General features: G+C 37.9%; 1 protein-coding gene across 1 annotated transcript; it reads left to right on the forward strand.

The window, feature by feature from the left end:
* The first annotated feature begins 1517 nt into the window (after positions 1-1517).
* LOC140150739 (tRNA-dihydrouridine(16/17) synthase [NAD(P)(+)]-like) lies at positions 1518-18897 on the forward strand. The gene is made up of 11 exons (XM_072172838.1): positions 1518-1647; positions 6222-6492; positions 6748-6856; positions 7642-7692; positions 7877-8072; positions 8643-8746; positions 9731-9875; positions 10723-10902; positions 11282-11418; positions 14874-14990; positions 16967-18897. The coding sequence occupies exons 2-11, from the start codon at positions 6250-6252 to the stop codon at positions 17404-17406; spliced, it is 1722 nt and encodes a 573-aa protein (XP_072028939.1). The 5' UTR covers positions 1518-1647; positions 6222-6249; the 3' UTR covers positions 17407-18897.
* Positions 18898-20038: the final 1141 nt, after the last annotated feature.

Raw genomic sequence — 20038 nt, forward strand, 5'->3', positions numbered from 1 at the left:
AACTAAGGTTAGTCTGTTTAAATCTGCACTTATGAATGTAAAATTTAAGGCACAGAAAAAGGAAATTAATACAAAGGTCATGTTCTGAGGTATCCCTGATACCAAACATTTTATCAAATTTGGAAAATGTAAAAGAATCCCCAGTGACACTGTTGATATAAAAACATAGTTCATCCCACATGGGAGACACATTCTTGCATTCACAAAATAAATGCAAAATTGTTTCGGGCAATTCATTACAAAAGTAACAATTGGGTGAATCCACCCTACCAATTCTAAGAAAATTATTTGTACAAATTGCCCTATGAAAAACATTAAAATAAAAAGATCGTAACTGGGTTTCAATAGTACATTTAAAATTGCTACTATGCACACAGTTCCATTCAATTTCATCAAACACATCGAGACAATCAACCCATTTGTTTTCAGCTTCAACAGTGGCTTGGTTCCTAAGAGTTGAGTAGGCATGTTTTGAAACCTTCTCTGCATCTAAAAGCGAAGCAGAAATAGTAGCAAAATGTTTTCTTGAATGTTCTTAGGGTTCTGGAACCAATCCAAATAAATCCCATTCATTAAATAATTGTATTTTCTCCTGTCTTTAATGGAAATATCAAATTCTAAAACCAAATCTTCAAAGGTTTTAACTAAATTGTGACCCATATAAAGATCTGAAATGCAATGGATCCCTTTTTCATCCCAAGTAGGGTAAAAGAAAAACTTTTTTGTTTTTAACCGAACATCTTTGTTCCACCAAATTGGGTCCTGGAGATGGAAATCAGACCAGTTTAATTTTTCCTCAGTTCATCTTGCATTTGTATAAATACCATAATTTGATAGTCTCAATTAGCTGACAATTTGACAGGGTATTTAAAACACAATCTGGAGCATCTGTCTTCAACAAGACAGTATAATCTGGATAAAAAGAAGATAACACAGAAAGTTCAAGGGATTTCCAAAAACTAGAATAATTAGGATCAAGCAGCTGCTTAACCCACACAAATTTTTGAGCCTGTGAGAACACAAGAAGACTCTTGATCTTGATATAAAATGCTGATCAGCTCCTATTGGAACTATTACTGTGGTGTATTAATAAATATGGTCTACTGGTAAATGTTAATGACATGGACTGATTCAAAAACTCCAGAACAGAGCTGCCAAAATTATCACTGGCGCTTGCAGGGTTCATATAATTATAGTGACGAAAACCAGGTAAAAAAAATCCTCTAAATACAGCAAACACAACTATTTTCGGCAACAGTAATTGATTGGAGAGGGCGCCCTTCAACTTGTAGAAAGTGCTCTGGAAAGTGCAGTTTATGCTCTCAGCTATAAATAAAAGGTTCAAAGAATTGTTACTAAACATTCACAAATATTTGTAAAGAGCAGACTTTTAGTACCTTACAATGTTATAATATATATTTTATTTAATAATGCCTTCAATGTACTTAAAAATATTTACTTTTGTATTTTTGTTTGCAACTTTCACCAAGCTCCATAAACTACACAGAGCATGAAGTGCCATGAAAAACAATATACGCATTTCTTGTTGCTGATGGATCACGATTGCCTAATGTTTACAATAATTTGAATAAACATGTTGAATTGAAAGGTGTTTTTTACCGCATCTATCCTGTAAACTACTGATCTGTAAGTAAATATGTAAGATTGTTTATATTATAAACGCTGCAGGCCTACCATATCAGCCATATGAATTGTTGTTGTCATGGTTGGGCTGACTTGTGCTAATTTTCAATACCACACATTGCACATTCAATCATTGACTCTACACATGTACACTCTACATGATCATGCATGCATGTGATGGTGTGCATGCCATGTGTGTGTCATATGTACATGTACGTGTAGTCATTTGAAGAAAGTGATGTAACTGAGTGGTAATTCGGAATTCCTTGACAGTTTTTGGAAGAGAAGAACGGCAGTTGTTTAGGGGTGGTGCAATAATTATGTGTACCCCCGGTCATGCTGCCGGTCTAGACTAAACACTGTACTGGGGGAAGATTTTTGGCAGGTCGAAAGGGGGAGTCAAGCGATTTTTGGCAGGTCGAAAGGGGGGGGGAGATCCAAGCGATTTTTTTGCACAGATATTTTGGGCACCATTTCTATTTTACGCCCTAAAAAGGTGTAGGAACATGTTATTAACACATTCAAATACCGTATTTCGTCAAATAAACGCCCCCGGGGGCGTTACATTTTCCCAAGGGGGGGGCGTTTATTAGAGGTCATTTTTAGCACGACAATTCCCGATAAAATCATTAGGTAAGCTTAAAAGTCACGCTAAAATGACGAACTATGACCTTTTGACACCGACTTTTGGTTCACTTCCGGGTTTCGGATGCCGATTTTCGCCATTTATTGACGCTATTATCAACCATGTGAGCAACTTGGTAAGCTTACTACACAAGATAGCAGGGAAATATCAGAATTTTTGAAACATCTTGGTTGAAAAAAGTGATGGGGGCGTTTATTTGAAGGGGCGACTAAATTTGACGAAATACGGTAACTATAATGCAAAATTTATGATATATTATATGATAGGCATGATCACAAAATTTTCAAGTAGGATATTTCACATTGAAATTATTTTGTTTAAAAAGGTGTTTATTTAACTTAAAATATGAGGGGTGAACTCAGGCTGCGACAAATCGCCTGTCCGATAGCCCGGGGCAATCACATTTTTTGTTGGGCAATTAAAACTCTGAAGAGCTGTGCCCGATCGGGCAAGTCTAAATTTAAACCAATTAAAGCTTGATGATTTAAAATGGAGTATTTCTGTCCAACTTGGCGTGTTCACAGAAGTAAAAAAACGTCAAAACAAAGTAGAAAACTTCTTGAAATGTAACTCAAATTTCGCTAGGCACTCGTATCTCACACCAGACTTGCAGACATATGTATGTATATATGCTAATGAACATCATGCCGTTACGTGACGTATTGGAAGTTTGGCCAATTATAGAACCTGTTTCGTGCAAATATCATGACGTCCATGTATTTGCATATGATTGAGATTGAGATGTACTAGTGGTTGGCGAAATACGTAAATCGCCGTGATTTTACTGACAAAATTTCACATAAAATACACATTATTTTCCACATGTAAGAAACAAACAGTGAAATAATTGAATGAAATGTTCATTTTTTATGCATTTCATGAATACTCATTTATTTATCAACTTAACTGAGAAAAGTATTGGATTTCCGTAAGAATGAAACTGCCAAATTCGGCACACTTACGGTAGGCCTACTATGCACTGCACCGCATGATGTGTACGGTATGTGACTTTGTCGACAATTGTTGCCGGGAATATTGGTTAATTTCGGGCAACCAATTTTTGGATATTGCCTGCCCGATCGGGCAAGCTAAAAAATAAAATTTGTCGCGGCCTGGGTGAACTATGTCTGTAGGTCAAATATCAGCAAAGTTATGTATGGGCAATGTCGGTTTTTTACATTTGTACAAAAAAGCAAGTAAATGCATCATTTTTCACCATGGTGATCCGTTTTACAAAAAGGCGTTTTTATTTCATGAAATCTAACTATCAGTATCACTGCATGAATACTTCTGTATCAATGTAAAAGTACCAGCAATTTTTAGACTATGTCTCCAAGTTTCTGGTGTCCACAGTTAAGCCATTTACTGTGGTCGCAACTTTTGAGTTGAACGTCGCCCTAATAGTAAGCAATGTGGACATTCCTATACGGTATATGATAAAACAATTTAAGGTTTTCCCCAAAATCTTGCATGTGTAAGGGGGGAGGCAAAGAATTTTCAGCACGTCAAAAGGGGTGGCAAAGGTTTTTGGCACATCAAAAAAGGGGGGGCAAAGATTTTTGGCATGGCCAAAGGGGGGCAAGCAAATTTTGGCAGACCATTTTGAAAATTCAACACCCCGGGGGACAGGGGGGTACACATAATTATTGCACAGCCCCTTACATTTTGAGAGTGTGCACACTGCACAGTGTAAACACGGAACTTCCGTGGGGTTCTGATTGGCCGTTTTAATCGTCTGACAATCATAACAACCATGGCAAGACTCTGAGTCTTTTACAGACCGATATTAAATCTAATTCTGATTGAAACACCCATCCAATGTGTGTCATCGGCAGGGTTTCAAATCCGACGCGAACCGGCTCGCGTGAAGGTTCTCGCCGGGTTGCAACTGGGCGAACCAAAATTGGTTCGCGCACAAGCTTGGAAGTCTAAGATCACATTTTGTGTTATTTTTACCTTTTTTTACTGCAACGGAAATGTGATTTAATAATCTCATTAATCCATGAATATAATTCTGAAATGTTGGGGAAAAAAGGCAAGGTTTTCATCATTTTTATGTTGATTACTTTATATTGTACGATCACGTACAGAGTGTGAAAGTTTCGCCCGGGCATGTGTTTACAACCCACCATCCCATAATAATAGATATGACCTCGCTAGTAATAAAAGCATCTATGTCATTGGTCTTCATCTCACGTATTTCCACCAATCACGGCAACTCTTTCTTACCAAAGAGTCGGGTTATATGAATAATTAATCATGACATGAATAATTAATCGTTAAATGGCATCGTCAATTTAAAGCTTATTATAATATAATTATTACACGCATGTGCCCCGGGCATGTGTGCTCACCTTAATAACATCATTAGTGCATTAAAAAAATGTAATTCTGAAATGTTTGGGGGAAAAGGCAAAGATTTCATCATTTTAGCTGTCAATTTATTGTACGATCACGAACAGAAAGCACAGTGAGCATGAAATCCATGACCCATAATAATAGCCGCGACCTCGCTAGTAATGAAAGTCTCCTTCATTGGTTTGTATCACTTTCACCTTGCCTATTTCCACCAATCACGGCATCTCTTTCTTACGAAAGTGTCTGGTAAACATGAATAATTAATCGTAACATGAATAATTAATCGTCAAATGACGTCGTCATTTTATTACACACGTGCTCACCCTTTACCCGATGTACAAAATAATACGTGGAATAAATTTAATTTAATTTAATTTAATTTAATTTGCATTTCATTTGAAAAGATATGGTTTAAAATTGCCAATCATATAACAGTACATACAAAAGCTATTTTAAGCAAATTTCAGCGAACATTTAAGGAAATTTGTAATAAATTTAGGTATGAATAAATCAAGTGAAATTAGGGGTATTGCGGTATATGGTATATTTTCATGTTTTGACATCTCTCATCGCGTAGCTAGCAGTAGGAGATTGGGTCATCCGCGGCCTCACATTCTCCAAAAATAGAACTCATACGGGTGTAAAACTTTTTAAACTGCACTATATTTAATACATGAATGTTATGTTGAGGTCTCATTAATGCATGATAGGTAAGTCACAGCGAGAGTCGAAGTTTAATAAGCTTAAAGAGTTGCTGAGCTTGCTGTGTACAGTGTAGTCAGTATTTTACGTTCGGTAAACTAAAATTACTTTCAGGATTCAAAGTTGAAACAACTGCTTTTAACACAAAAAAAAAGATAATCAACTTGGTTTTGTTATTAATAATGTTATAGTAAGTTGCATACAAATTCCCACCTATTTATAGGGTATTATGATTTTACAGGGTTTTTTCTCAATATTTTGCGGAATCGAAAGCCTGGTTCTGATGAGAACCAAAGGTTCTCGCAAAAGCCATTTGCGAGAACCTAAACTGGTTCCCGCAATTGATTGCGAATTTGAACCCCTGATCGGCCCTCAGGAATTGTAGGAACCCATGGATTCGATCCATGTACATGTATCTGATTGGTTGATTTATGACTTTATGTTCAGTGTTGGTTGGCGATGATCCGCAGATTCCGCATGCTTGAAGGGAACACAACGCTCCACGTATGTCTTTCATTTAAAGGTACTCACGTCAATCTGCAGTTCTTCTCTGAAACCAAGTCTGTAGCCTTCTCCACATGTCCGTACTAAGTCTAGAGCACTTTGAGTGTGATGCATTAAAATCTGGGGTTCCCCCGGCCCGAACTTTTTGAAAACTGCTGATTATGATCAGTAGGGGATGTCAGACATTTTGAGAGTTTCAATTTTGATTATTTCCATCTCAATTTTCAGATAATTTACTTTTTTATGAAAAGAATGAAAGTTTTGGTCAAAAGGTGATGCGGGCTGGTGACGGTAAACTAAGAATCAACTTCCAGCCTTATCTAGTTTCTAACTACACAACTTCTCATTCAAATTCATAATTTTGCAGGAGAACCAACAAACTTGTTGTACAAACAATGTCACACAACATGCCTAAGCTTGAAGGGTACGATTTCTACAACACAGTCTTGGGTAAACCCAAGCTGATCGTTGCACCAATGGTGGATCAGAGTGAATTAGCATGGCGCATTTTGAGTCGTCGACACGGAGCTCAGTTGTGTTTCACACCCATGTTGCATGCGTCAGTGTTTGTGAGGGATGCGCATTATCGTAAGGAAGGATTGGCGTCTTGTCCTGAGGACAGACCACTTATTGTCCAGGTAAAGACAACACTTATTTGGCAGTTAAATGCAAGAAGGCTGATCATGTGCTCTGTTAAAAGTGTTATAAATGCTACTGAATGCTCATCTTGAAAAAACTCATTACCTGTACAGAGAATGGTTGCTTCCGTAAGGTGACTTGTTAAGTCATCGAGCAATAAATTACACACACAAATGACCACTTTTACAGTACGGGCATACATGTATTGTTAGAATTTCGAACTGTTTGATAGGAATTATCATTTTACTTTTCAGTTTTGTGCAAATGATCCGGAGGTATTTGTCAAAGCAGGTCTGTTGGCGGAGTCTAGCTGCGATGCCATTGATTTGAACTTGGGTTGTCCTCAATCTATTGCCAAGAGAGGTAAGCATGTGTCAGAGTCTACCTTAGGAACCATATAGTAGGCCCTACATCTAATATAAGTCTCATGCACTGCAGTAGGGAAAAAATGTGTTGGTGTATTAGTATCTTGTGTGTGACCAGAGGTGCATGCATTTCATTAACATTAACACTTGCGTTATAAGTTCTGGACCAATAAGTTCTAAACCTACTTTTCCACATGATTGCAAAGTGTTATAAAGCATACAGAAATACATGCACAGCCCCGATTTAAACATCTTGATAGTTTGCCACACACAATTGATCTTGCTGTTTATTCTTCTTAATTCATGCTCAATTGTGCAGACTAAAGGCCGCATTATATAGTTACTGAGATATGATCATGGTGAATGACATGTGAAACACAAGAAATTAAGTGCTCGCTTGTTTTGGCCATACCCATAGCGGGATGGTGGCACAGCGGAACAGGCTTTGATGATTGGAAGGTAGCGGGTTTGTTGTGCCATCGTATTGCGCTCTTAGACAAGACCCTTATTTTGTGTCTCTATCGGCATCAAGGGCTTAAGCAGCCAGCCGTGTACATGTAGGGAGTGTTTTACACACCCAAATTTGTAAATACACACCCAGTTTTGGCCCACATGGTGATGGAGAGCCACGTCATGATTTTTGTGTTGTGGTAAGTCCTTGAAAATCATGCTTTTGGACCTTGAAAGTCCTTGAATTTGAAGACTTCAAGGTGCGGGAACTCTGTATTATGGTGCTATTTTCCAGAAAAACTTCTTGAATATTATTATTTGGTTTCTTTTCAGGTCATTATGGAGCATACTTGCAAGATGACTGGGAATTGATTTCTAAAATGGGTAAGAAATGGACAGTTTATTACTAAACACTTGAGGTTTTATTATTTTGCATAAATAAAAAAAAGACTGAAAGTGTGTTTACATTCAGTTTGACTGGGACAGTTTTCCTGTAATTGTAAAAATTAAATTCATAATTGTTCTCTAATTTTTTTGTTTTCCCTGATATTTGTCCTTAAATTTCCAGTCAAGTTGGCACACGAGAAGCTCAGCGTACCCATCACCTGTAAGATCCGAGTCTTTCCCGATCGTGAGAAGACAATCCGTTATGCTCAGATGCTGGAGAAATCTGGATGTCAGCTTTTGACTGTCCATGGAAGGACAAGAGACATGAAAGGACCTTGGACAGGTCTAGCAGACTGGGACCTGATCAGAGCAGTCAAGTAAGACAGCATCAACATTTGTGCCATTACATTTGACACCTCACGTCACCTCACCTCACCTCACTTCATCAGGCTATTTCACCCACTGTTGTGTAAAGCTCTCCTCCAGCATTTTCCATCTGTTTCTGTCTTCTGTTGTTCTTGCCCAAGTTGTTGTTTCCATTTTGTCATCTTTCTGTCTCCTTTCCTGTCTCCTTCTCCTTTTTCTGACCAAATGCAAAGATCAAGGCTGTACAAGTTTTATCTTTTCCCCTCAGTGGCTGTCGCACATAAAAATGTTTCAAACAATCTAAGCCGGTTACATGGAGATTAGCATATATATAGTGCCCTACCTTGACAAAAGGGTATATATTCACTTTATTCAGATATGTTACAGATATTGAATTGTGTGCATTGATGTGCACATTCAAAGGGGTTAGATTTTGGATTACAGATGCGAAAATTTGATATTTGAGATGTATATATTGATATGTTCTGAAACCACCAAAGGAGATTACAAATTTTAAGTTAAAACATCATTTTTCCTTGCAAGTTCAGAATTAATTTTGGTATGTTTTGGTTTTTTTGCAGAGAAAGTGTGTCCATTCCCGTGTTTGCCAATGGGAACATACAATACTTGACTGATGTAGAAAGATGTCTTAAAGAGACTGGCGTAGACGGAATTATGAGTGCAGGTATGTAGACAGAAACAAATTTTTAGTGTAGGAATGGTGATTTTTGCTGCAATTAGGAATTAGTTTTTAGTTGGTAGCCAACAATCTGTTGGGTTTGCAACAATATTTTCATTCATAAACTCAGTGTACGAGTGGATATTCATACGTAGTGGTAGATAAAATGATTAAAGAGTTTAACTTCAACACTACACTATTTTTCGCTCACCTGGAACGTTTTCAGTAGTCCGACTAGCGTCTTCAGCAGATGATGATGCTGTGATGATATCTTGTCTACGATCGGGATATCCTTCACTGATGACGTCATATGATTGACAGAATGATGTCATAGGATGTTACAATGTAGTGCCGCCGCCGCCACCCCCCATCAGCAGGTTGTCATTGTAAGTTAAGACTTTCTGGCTCTCAACCCTCGATTATACAGAGGGTAATCTTCATAACAAAGCTCTATATGAAGGCAGATCACCTGGGCATCATACAAAACAGAAAGTGTGTTCATTCATGCATGCAATCAACAAACAGGTTAACCCTGCTGTGATATCTCATTGAGAATCTCGTCAAGTGCAAATTTTGATGTGGAAAAAAACAGACTTTCTGACGTTAACCTCAGTCGTTTCGTGCTCAATTTTCACAAATGTGAGGTGTCATTTAAAGAAGATATCTTTCTTAATAAAATGAATATTTTGTATCTTTGTTTTATTGAGTGACTTACACATAATAACGGCTTATAAAACTGAGTAGTTAATCGCTCTATTTATGTGTAATCTATTTTAAAGTTTTAGGGGCTTGAGCTTTCGATCCTAGCAGGATCTTTATCAAAGGCAGATAAAGCCTTTGATAAAGATCCTGCTAGGATCGAAAGCTCAGAAATTTTACTTAACAGGCTATTTTTGTGGATAAGCAGTTTACAACAGCTCACTTTTAAACGTTATGTGTAATCTAATCTAATCTAATCTAATCTAATCTAATCTGATCTATTTCATACAGAGGGTAATCTTCACAATCCAGCGCTGTTTGAAGGTAAATCACCTCCAGTGTGGGAAATGGCTCGAGAATACCTGGACCTAGTCAAAGAGTACCGGTGTCCGCTCTCATTCATCAGAGGTCATATGTTCAAAATGTGGATTCATGGGTAGGCATACCGGTGTATGTAGTCTGAGTGCAATTCACACTATGCCATTGTATCACTAGTGTATTGCAAGTTGCAATCTAATGTATGCAGGAGTATTGTGCATTGACAGTGCTCTCCAGACAAGTGAGAAGCAGGGTTAAGTGAAAGGGTGTTACATGTACAGCAGATTAGTATAGCATTTTCAGGCTCTTTAATATGTTAGCTATGAAGCACACATTTTTAGAAAACTGGTTTAAAAGAAATATCTAGGTAAGGTGCACATTTACTGATGCATTTTTAGGAAAACATTCGAGAATTTTCCAGTTGACTGTGACCCATCTGAATCCAGTTGAAGCGTATTAAATATGATTAACTCATGGTCATTCTCATGGCGATAGCTCTAGATCTCGAGGACCACTGGAGGATTTCTTGGGAAAATCATGGAATCCCCTAAATTTCATAGGGATAAATTTGGGGCAAACTTAGAGATTGAAATCCTCAAGGCAATTCACGCAGCGGATTTCTCCAAGTTTGTGCTCAAGAACTGGGTTGCCTAAGCAAAAAGCCCTATGTGTGAACATGCCTAATGAAAGTTGCTGACCATGACACACCTTTTAAATGATTCAGGAACATAGCTCTATTTAGGCACAGAACCCTAATCAGCTTACATATATAATAACCATTCCAGCCAGAATCAGCTCCACAAGATTTGTACGGGTAAACTGGGACAATAACCAGTAAGTTCTTAGTCCAGGGGAATTTCAAGTTAGCTTAATTTTTCCACAAGAAACCATAATGTGATATATTACGTTTATATGACCAAAAAGAAATCTTTAAATTTGACCAATTCTCACATTTTGTGTTATAGATTGCAAGTACACTGTGATTTGAGAATTGATTTAGCCAAAGCCAAGTCCTTAGAGGAAGTCATCAATGTGTGTGAAAAGCTGGAGAAACGAGGAAAGGAAGACATGGAAAAAGGAGTGCCAGCCCTCAAGAAGAATCTTAGACATCCACACTGGATATGTCAGCCTTATGTCAGACCAACGTGAGTAAATGTTATTGTTATTTCTCACAACATTTGATTGCATATGGAGAGGGAAAGCTTTCATCCAGTTTACTCTTGGACTTTGTCAGCCCCCATATCTGACTTGTGGGAGCGCTGTTGAACTATTCCGAGCCACTGACACTATATGATGTCAGTCGGCTTAGGAGAGAGTTGTCTCTGTTCAGTGTACTCTTGTTTATCCTGATGTGACATGCCTCACAAACTCCTTGTCCAAACCAAGACTCATCCTAGTTGATGACTTTGACCTGATCTGTGGGATAAATGTTATCAATTTATTTTGTGAGGAGAAATTCTGAATGTCACAGGAATTTCAGTAAGACCACTAATGTGCTGCAATATGATTTGATTTTCCATTCAGACCTGAAGAAACAGAGCAGCAACAGAAAGAAAAGAATCTGAAGCGCCCTCTGTCAATCGATCCAAACTCTGAGGGGTTATCTAGAAATAAACAGAAACGAAAGGAGCGAAACCCAAAGGCCAAGTTTGAAAATAAAGGTGAGTACTAATAATGGGTAGTCCAGTTGAAATCCATACACCCCCTATGGAAGACATGACCTTACTCTCCCAAACAGGGAGTGTGAATTTCAAAAGGGGTTACCTAAATGGGTGATTCCATTTGAAATCTACACTCCCCTGTGTTGAAGGTAAAGGCCATGTCCTCCATAGGGGGTGTATGGATTTCAATTGGGATAACCCAATTTTTGTGTGTTAAGGTTACCTGAGACTTGACTCCGGACTCCACTATGTTTGCATGTTGCTTATGGAGGGCACATTTAAGAAACATTTGGATTATTTTACATGACCTTGGCAAACTTTGATTTATAGCTTGTGCTAATGCATTTTAGGCGATTAAGCAAGGAAAGTGCTACACGCACAAACCTTTGTAATGCTTGTGCGTAAAGACGGCAGTTACAGTTTGATTGCAAGCTTTTCGCGATTCTGTGTGACACATTCTTATGTTGCAGATATACCATAGCGTTACACCAAGACAAGGAGAATATTCTTCAGGCGCGTTGCGACATCGAATGCACTGCACCCATGCTGTTTTATCACAACTAATGCAGAATGTATCTGTCGTGATGCCAGGAAATTTGTTGCATCACTTCTAAGATATGCTGAAAACAGTTTGAGTGACTTGGGTCATCCTTACCCTTGTCACCCACAATACCGTAAAAACTTGATAGTTAGCATATGTGCTTACTATCGAGTGCTTTTGAAAACATGAAATTGTACCAAAGTCTGGCGCTTTACCAATTGAGACACAAATTTACAGGTTTACTTGTTCCTATTTTACTATGTGTATTGTAATAAAGTTGCATTTTGGCCTTTTGCAGGCATTTTAAAAATAATGCAATGATTTTTTTTATACTGGCTAGTTTGGCCAGCAAAATATTCAGTTGTTCCGATGCAGTTCATACAGCTAGATTATTTTTATTAATTTTTTTTAATCAAGCAATTAAATTAAACTGATTCAGGAGATCGGTGTCGGCACCCCCCTGAATAGTTGTTTACTACTTTAGGATCATCAGGCTATCATGTGATGATCATGAGATGACACGATCTGCGTGCATGCTGCCGTGCGCATGCGCCTTGATCCCCTTGGCGCAGCTGGAGACAGGCCCATCCAATCAGAAGCGCGAGTTGGTGGCAGCGCAAGTTGTTTTTGCACATACTGGCAGAGTTGTTTTTAAGCTTTCACAGAGCAGAGCCGCGTCGGATCTTTGCTCTCGCAAATTAATTATTTTGTGATTTCAGACTTGAATTTTGGGTTAAAAATGTAAAGCAAACAGGTATGTAGTCTTTGTACAGGGGCGTAATAGCCCAGCCGTTTTCACGGCTATTCGTGTACAAATGTTTTGGTTGTTTTTATACATTGAATTTATCGGCAAGCTTTAGAACTGCCTTGGAAGTAGACTGTGATTAAATCTGCTAATTCGGGCAGATGGTTCAGGAGTCAGAGATGGACGGTGACCTGGGTTGTGTTTTTTATCCTTAGGAATTTTCTCCCGGTCCTTTTTTTTCTAGTGATGGTTGAACACCGGACCTTAGGTTGCAGAGGACAGCGTGTTTGTACGCTGATAATCTGCACCGATTGGAATGGTGACATGACCTAACTAGCGTCGAGATGGAAACTGGCTATTGTCGAGTACGCAGAAGACGGTGTTAACTGCGCTGAACTCTGCAGAAAGATAGGCCAATGGAAACTGGTTATTGTCGAGTACGCAGAAGATGGCGTTAACTACGCTGAACTCTGCAGAAAGATAGGCCAGTAAAAGTCTTGATTTCTAGGCAGGTTTTTTTTGTTAGGTTACTGTTTTGGATTCCCTGTTTTATTATGAAAATTGTCAAAGTTCAAGTTTCTCAATTCTGTTTAGGAAAAGTCTAGTGAGTTGTATCACTTCCAAATTTAAAGATGTCCTTACCTTTTTCCCGGGGGCTTTAAATTCTCGAATGGACCAATGTCTTGCAAGCTAGATGGCTGGAGACATTAGCCGTTTTCCCGTCACCATTGTCGTCTCTGTATCTTGTACCATACCATGGAAACTTCCCCATGATTTAGGTTTTTAATTAACGATTATTGTTGTCTGCAAATTGTAAACTGGATATTGTTCTCAGACTCTTACATGAGTGATTTCGGCCATGTCCCCATTTTGATAGGAAGATCAAGTAGATGGATTTTGGGTTCATGTTTGTTTGGGATTTTCTATCGTGTTTCGACCCGGCTGGTGGCGAGTGCAAGGCCATGGTCTGACGGGCGAGTGACACGCTGATGTACGTAATGGTATGCAGCGAGGGATTTCTGCACAAGGTGTGAGCTGTGCAGTTTTGGGATGCATGGAAAAGTTATGAAATATTTCTTGAACCCATTAAAGATCTACTTGGTCATCTTTAGGACTTTGGAGTTATAAAATGGAATGATCAACACGATAATAAAAAGTCGTGGGCCACATTTATTGTAAAAGGTTCAGTGTAAAGTTAAACTGAATTGGTTGAAATTTATTTGTCATGAAAATGTGAACAATTGTCAGCATGGAAATTTACGTTACGTGAATAATAATTTGTGCAAACTTGAGACTCATAAAAACTTTGATTCTGCTGTGTTTTCTTGCTTGAAGCTTTACTTTATTTATTGGAAATTCATTATCAAATACAAGAGATAATGTCTATTTAAAGGATTGGATGCAGCTCTATTTTTATTAGGTTTGGAACCATTGATTTTATCTTGTGAAAAATTGCTCGGTACGAAAATAAAGACATGCTGACGTACGGTGACGGTCGCGGTGCATGTACAAAAAGTTGCTGATCGCCTGAATGATATTCAGGGACCGTGTTGAAAATGTTGGTTCAAAATAATGCTGGTTCTTACCTGGTGGAAAATAGAGAGGCATTCCTGAAATAGGATTTTGGTTATTCAAATAAGTCATAGGCTTTCCCTCGTGTCGTTTTTATATCTTATAGATACCCCCCTCCCAGTTCCGTTACAGTATCAATGATTTGCCCAAAACCTTTTACACTTTTGTGGATGGGGCACTTCATGTTTGCATGTTTTCAAAAGCGCTCAATAGTAAGCACATACCGTATTTCGTCAAATAAACGCCCCCAGGGGCGTTACATTTTCCCAAGGGGGGGCGTTTATTAGAGGTCATTTTTAGCATGACAATTCCCGTTAAAATCATTAGGTAAGCTTATTTATTGCTGCTATTACCGACCATGTGAGCAACTTGGTAAGCTTACTACACAAGATAGCATGGAAATATCGGAATTTTTGAACATCTTGGTTGAAAAAAGTGGTGGGGGGGGGGGCATTTATTTGAGGGGGGCGACTATTTGACGAAATACGGTATGCTAACTATCAAGTTTTTACGATATGTAAAGTTGTGTATATGGGCAAAAGTAGAGCACTTTAATCACCAAGTTCTGTTCTTTTCTTGTTTTATTTGCAACTGCAGGTGTCCATTATGAAAAGTGTGTGACATGTGGAAACCCACGTGGGCTACGGTGTGTGTTCACCTTATGCAGGGCTTGCTGTAAACATACAGCATATAAAGCAATGGCAGATTGTGCTGGTAAGTGAACAGTAATATTTGGGCAAGGCAGGCCTTGCCGTTTGAAGCTTTCACTCGCCACCACTCACCCAAACTCGATTTCTAGTGGGCGATTTTCCACTCGCCATAGACACTAATATCACTCGCTGGAGCTGTCAATCTCTCAAAATCAGCCATCGAATCAGCCAATTCAGCATTTAATCGATTCTGTGTCCCCTTTAAGTGGAAAGTGGAGAAAATCACAAATTTTAGCACGCTTTGTGCGAATTTCAGCAATTGAATACCGTTTTTAAGACCGAAGCTCTACTTGATAATGATTATAACCAAATAAATGGTATTTGTGAAAATTCGACCACTCACCTAGCATCATGCTAGTGAGTGATTAACCACTCGCCTTTAAAATCTAGACGGCAAGGCCTGACAAGGACATCTATTATGAACAGGACCCAGGCCATGGGTTAAAAGGGAACCAACACATCTGGAATTATTCATAAAGTGTTACTTCAATAACCTCAACATTTTATGGCAAAACATAATCCATGATGATTGAAGTGTCTAACTGGCCATGGCACATCGTCGTCATCCCTGTGTCTTTGTGTCAAAAATTGCCGTGATAGTAGGGCCTACAGCGAATCCTCTCGTTTTTCAACAGCTACGCATGGCGATTTTGTTCGAGATAGGCAGAGCGACTCAGGCTAAGCATACCATGACTATCATATGAGATACGACAGTGTTTTTATATTCTACACATTATTAAGATTTGTGCATGCTCTAGTACCCCATATGATGTTGCTATTACAAGAAAAATCAATTTGTTTTCAGGTAAAACCAGGGGTTTGTTTCCAGTACACTAACTTGAAATGCAATACATTAATTAGCGGCGACTGCTGTTTGTTGTGTATATGTTTTACTGCATTTTGTCCGTAAAGATTTTTAAATCGCCCGTAAAAATTGTCATATATATTTAATTTTGAGAATTACAATTATACTTTATAGGTATAAAGGAACATGTTTAGCCCATTCAGTTAAGTTCCAGGTGCAAGTCCTATAACACAATGCATATGTAAACTTTCTTTATCTGTGTCAATAATAGAATATTGATTTCAACGGAGTATGGAGCTTTATGGAAAACATATTATAATACAGGGTGTTGACACTGTGCATGGTCCAGACAAGTGTACAAGGTGTATCAAAATGATTGGTACTCATCAATAACGAGCGTACATGGCCAAGACTGTCATATCAAAATGCAGTATAACATCCACCTTATTTGTACATTGATGTAATCAAATGTCCTAGAACTGTAAATTGTAGTCATTTCAAAAGGATTTAATGTTGAATTTGGAAGAACCAAGCATTTCATTAGATGACAGAGCTGGCGTGTACCAATCATTTTGATACACTCTGCCCAAATCCTAGTATAAACATTTAGTGATGGCTGGTAATAGTTCCTGCACAAAATCAGATGTTGGCTGCAGAGCTGACCTGGTCAACCATGTTTCCTCTTTAAGGGTACACAATGTATTGATGGTCGAGGCGGGCAAAAAATTGATTGCCATTATCAAAATCAATATACTATTGAAAAATAACAGTAAACACTTTGATGTTTTGAAAAAGTTCATTCTACAAATCATATACTTTGAAAAACTTTCTTGATTTATTTTTGTTAATAAGTTATGTAACTCAAGAACTACAGGGCCTACAAAAGTATATATATGATATTTGAATTCTTCTACGCACCCACTATGAAATGATCAATGCAAATTTTGCCAAAACTCACAACAATTTGCAAGATGCTGTGAACTACCAAATCATAACATTTAAAATAGTTGCTAACTTAAGACAAGTTTTTTATCTTCTTATTTCAGCTTAAAATGATCAGAAAACCTCCTTGACAGTTGTTACTAATATTATGTAATAAATTGTGGCAAAAAATTACAAAATAAAAATGAGAGTGAAATCATACATTATGGCTTTAACTTTGTTTTAATCTCCAGGGCACAATTTGATGTTCAAAACCAAACGAGAAAGACGATTGAAGTGGGAGGCAGAGCAGGCCGCCAAGGCCAAGAATGGAACTCCAGACCAAACCAGTGCTACTGATCACCATGGCAACGAACACCATAACAACCAAGATGGTGACCCTCATAATCATGACTGTCATGAAGTTGAAAATACCAACAGCACTCAAGATGTTGTTTCTAAAGGTATCGCAGAAGATCATCATAGTAACAGAACAGAGATGCTTGTGGACAAACATGGTAGCCATGACAATGGTATTAGTGGCAATAAGGACAGTGTGTGTTTGAAGAAAGATGACTCTATGGAGTGCAATTCCGAATGCTCTCTGAAGGGGAGCGATGATGACCACAGGATGGAGCATGATGGCAGGGAGAATTCCTCATCCTCTGATGAGCACTTGATGACAAAGAGTTGAAAATTGTATCACTTAAATTCAAGTTCCATGGGTAAAATTGAAGCCCAGCTAGTACAAAAATGTTTTGACATTTTTTTAAACATTGTTCAAAATTTTTCAAAATGTTTTAATAACATTTAAAGGTGTGTGATACATGTATAACATTTAAAGGTTGGTGATCAGATTGTGGTGTTTTGTATCTTACATTGAGGCCTACCAATAAACAACCTGTTTCCATTTTTTCAGGTGTCTTGCTCCAGCAGTTTTGATATGAGAAGCAAAAACATGTATAACAATGTCCCATAGCATAGTACGTACTTCCAGTGGTGGTTACTACATTTTACCACAATTTTGTTCACAAAATCTAAAGTTTGAAACAAAACATATCTTGGCAGGGACTGTCTTTTGAAAATGAGGATACAAGCTGCATAGCGCTCTTCTGGTCTCTTCAAGAAGAGTTTTAGAAGAGCTGTTTGCACCTGTGGCCATTAAAGCGTAAAGAATTTAACAGGTCATCAAGAGGAGCTGTAGAGGAGCCATTTCTCTCGCTCTTCTCAAAATGCAGTCCTTGATCTAGGGTGTTTAAATTGTATTGAAGCAATTAGAAAATATGAGCTTTCTTCTGATACTAAAATCTCAGTTTTAATGAGGGAAATGGAAGATGAGGCTATCAATCTGGTCACACACTTTTAAATGTTGGGTTTATAAGATTGTAAAATCACTACTGAAACAGTTTATGTATTAACAAAATGTAACTGTAAAATAATTCTGCCAAACTTTATAAAAAGAATGTTTTGTAATCATTAAAGTAACATTTGTAATAGTTTTTGACAACATTTAAAAATGATTGTTTTTTAAAACATTTTATAACCTTTATAAAACCCAACATTTAAATGTTTCTGGCAAGTGACAAGCTTTGTGTGTTATTAAAATATTTTGTGTTTGCTGGGAGATGATTTTGAAGGAAAAAAAAAAGATTATCAGCTTCATTTCAAAATTTGAATGAAACCTTATGAATCGTAAATGTTGCATTTAAATTTTACCCAAAAGAACTCTTGACAAATTGTGTGAACCTTTAAAAAATATATACAGCTATAAAAAAAAGCCAAATTTTTACGTAATTTTGTTCCTGGTTATGGTTTTGGTGACAACTCTCTAGTCCGAAGGTTTCCTAGTCCGAAGGCTCCTTAGTCCGAAGGCTTGCTAGTATTTCCTTTGTTTGGCCAGATCTGAAAATCAATATTTCCAACTTCCAACTGATTTTGCTTGATCACATCACTATGATGTTGATAGTCTCTTTGTGTTAAAATCCTTTTTTTTAACAATATGTGAGTGGACACTACGAATGAGCCGTAAACTCGGCAAATTGTATTCTGAGATACAGTGCAAAATGTGCCGCAAGTCGTATTCATAGGTGTCTCAATTAGGCGCGACATGTTTCTCATTTGATAGCGTTTAAACCAATCAATAATCCTATTGCTGAAGAGGATAATAATCTTCTACATATAAAATTATTAAATAGCTCTAGTCTTTGTTTGCTTTGGCTAAATCTTGTTTAAGTGGTGCGTTACAATTTTGGCTGGGTATGTATAACCAACAATTAACAATGAGAGGACATTCCTGTAACTCGTTGACTCTGGGATGATTTCAAATGACTGCCAATATTACCAGCAAAGTGGAAAAAGAGACACATATAGAACCGAAAAGGGTTTGTTGAAGGAGCCGAGTTCAACAAACCATAACCCCGCTTCTGGATATCGTTTGAAGTCAAATGATGTACTGTTTTAAAGCTTATGATATATATTTTCAAAACACGAAATAAAAAAAAATTGACCGGGGCCGAGTTTATGGCTGATTCGTAGTGTCCAGTCACATATTATCTTTTCATGACTTCATTTTAGCTTATCAGCTGAACCTGTGATAATTCTATGAGGGAACTTAATGCAATCTATATTTTTGTAAGTGTCGTGAATTTTACATACAGATATCAAAATAATTCTATACATACCAGACTCTTATGCTGGTTTCATACTTTCTTGCTGCTTTGACAAAGATTTTGCTTCACTGTGCAGTCGCACCAGAAACGCTAGCGGCAAGCCGAGGCGATGCTGAGCAGCAACATTGTCTTTCATAGTCATGCAGCTGCCGCTGATCGGCATGTCGCTCCGCTTGCAGAAGAGTGCAGGCGCAAGCGGCATGATGATGTGTCACACCGCTCAGCGGCAAGCAGCAGAAAGTATGAAACCAGCATTAGTGTTATTGTGACTTGCTAAGTTATAACTTGCATCTTGGATGTTACATTAACATTGTAGGTTACTAGTAAGTAAAGCATACCTCTAGAACCATTTTGCAGGCATGCATGAACAGCTATTCTAACAGCTCTGGGCTATTAGCTGTGGTGGTGAAAGCATTAACATGTTTGGGGGATGATAAGCATATCTTGTTCCAGTGTTATCATTTTCGCATGTAGTGGATGAAAAATGATCATTTGCTGATTATTTTGGCCCAAAATGAAGGTGAATATTTCTATTACACGCAATTTACCCTATTTTGGCCAAAGGCACCCTGTTTGTCTTGCTAAAAGAAAGATTCACAGGGCAATTATTGCTTGAATTTTTCTTCTATTAAGATTTTTACCCCCATGGAATAAAAT

This window comes from Amphiura filiformis, chromosome 4 (assembly GCF_039555335.1).
Source record: "Amphiura filiformis chromosome 4, Afil_fr2py, whole genome shotgun sequence".
Lineage (NCBI taxonomy): Eukaryota > Metazoa > Echinodermata > Ophiuroidea > Amphilepidida > Amphiuridae > Amphiura > Amphiura filiformis.

What these genes read in the sequence shown, in the direction of transcription:
- LOC140150739 (XM_072172838.1), top strand. Translation starts at nt 6,250, where the DNA reads ATGTCACACAACATGCCTAAGCTTGAAGGGTACGATTTCTACAACACA. An exon ending in GGAATTGATTTCTAAAATGG is followed by an intron (nt 7,693 to 7,876) that starts GTAAGAAATGGA and finishes TTAAATTTCCAG; the next exon opens with TCAAGTTGGCACACGAGAAG. An exon ending in TTCAAAATGTGGATTCATGG is followed by an intron (nt 9,876 to 10,722) that starts GTAGGCATACCG and finishes TTTGTGTTATAG; the next exon opens with ATTGCAAGTACACTGTGATT.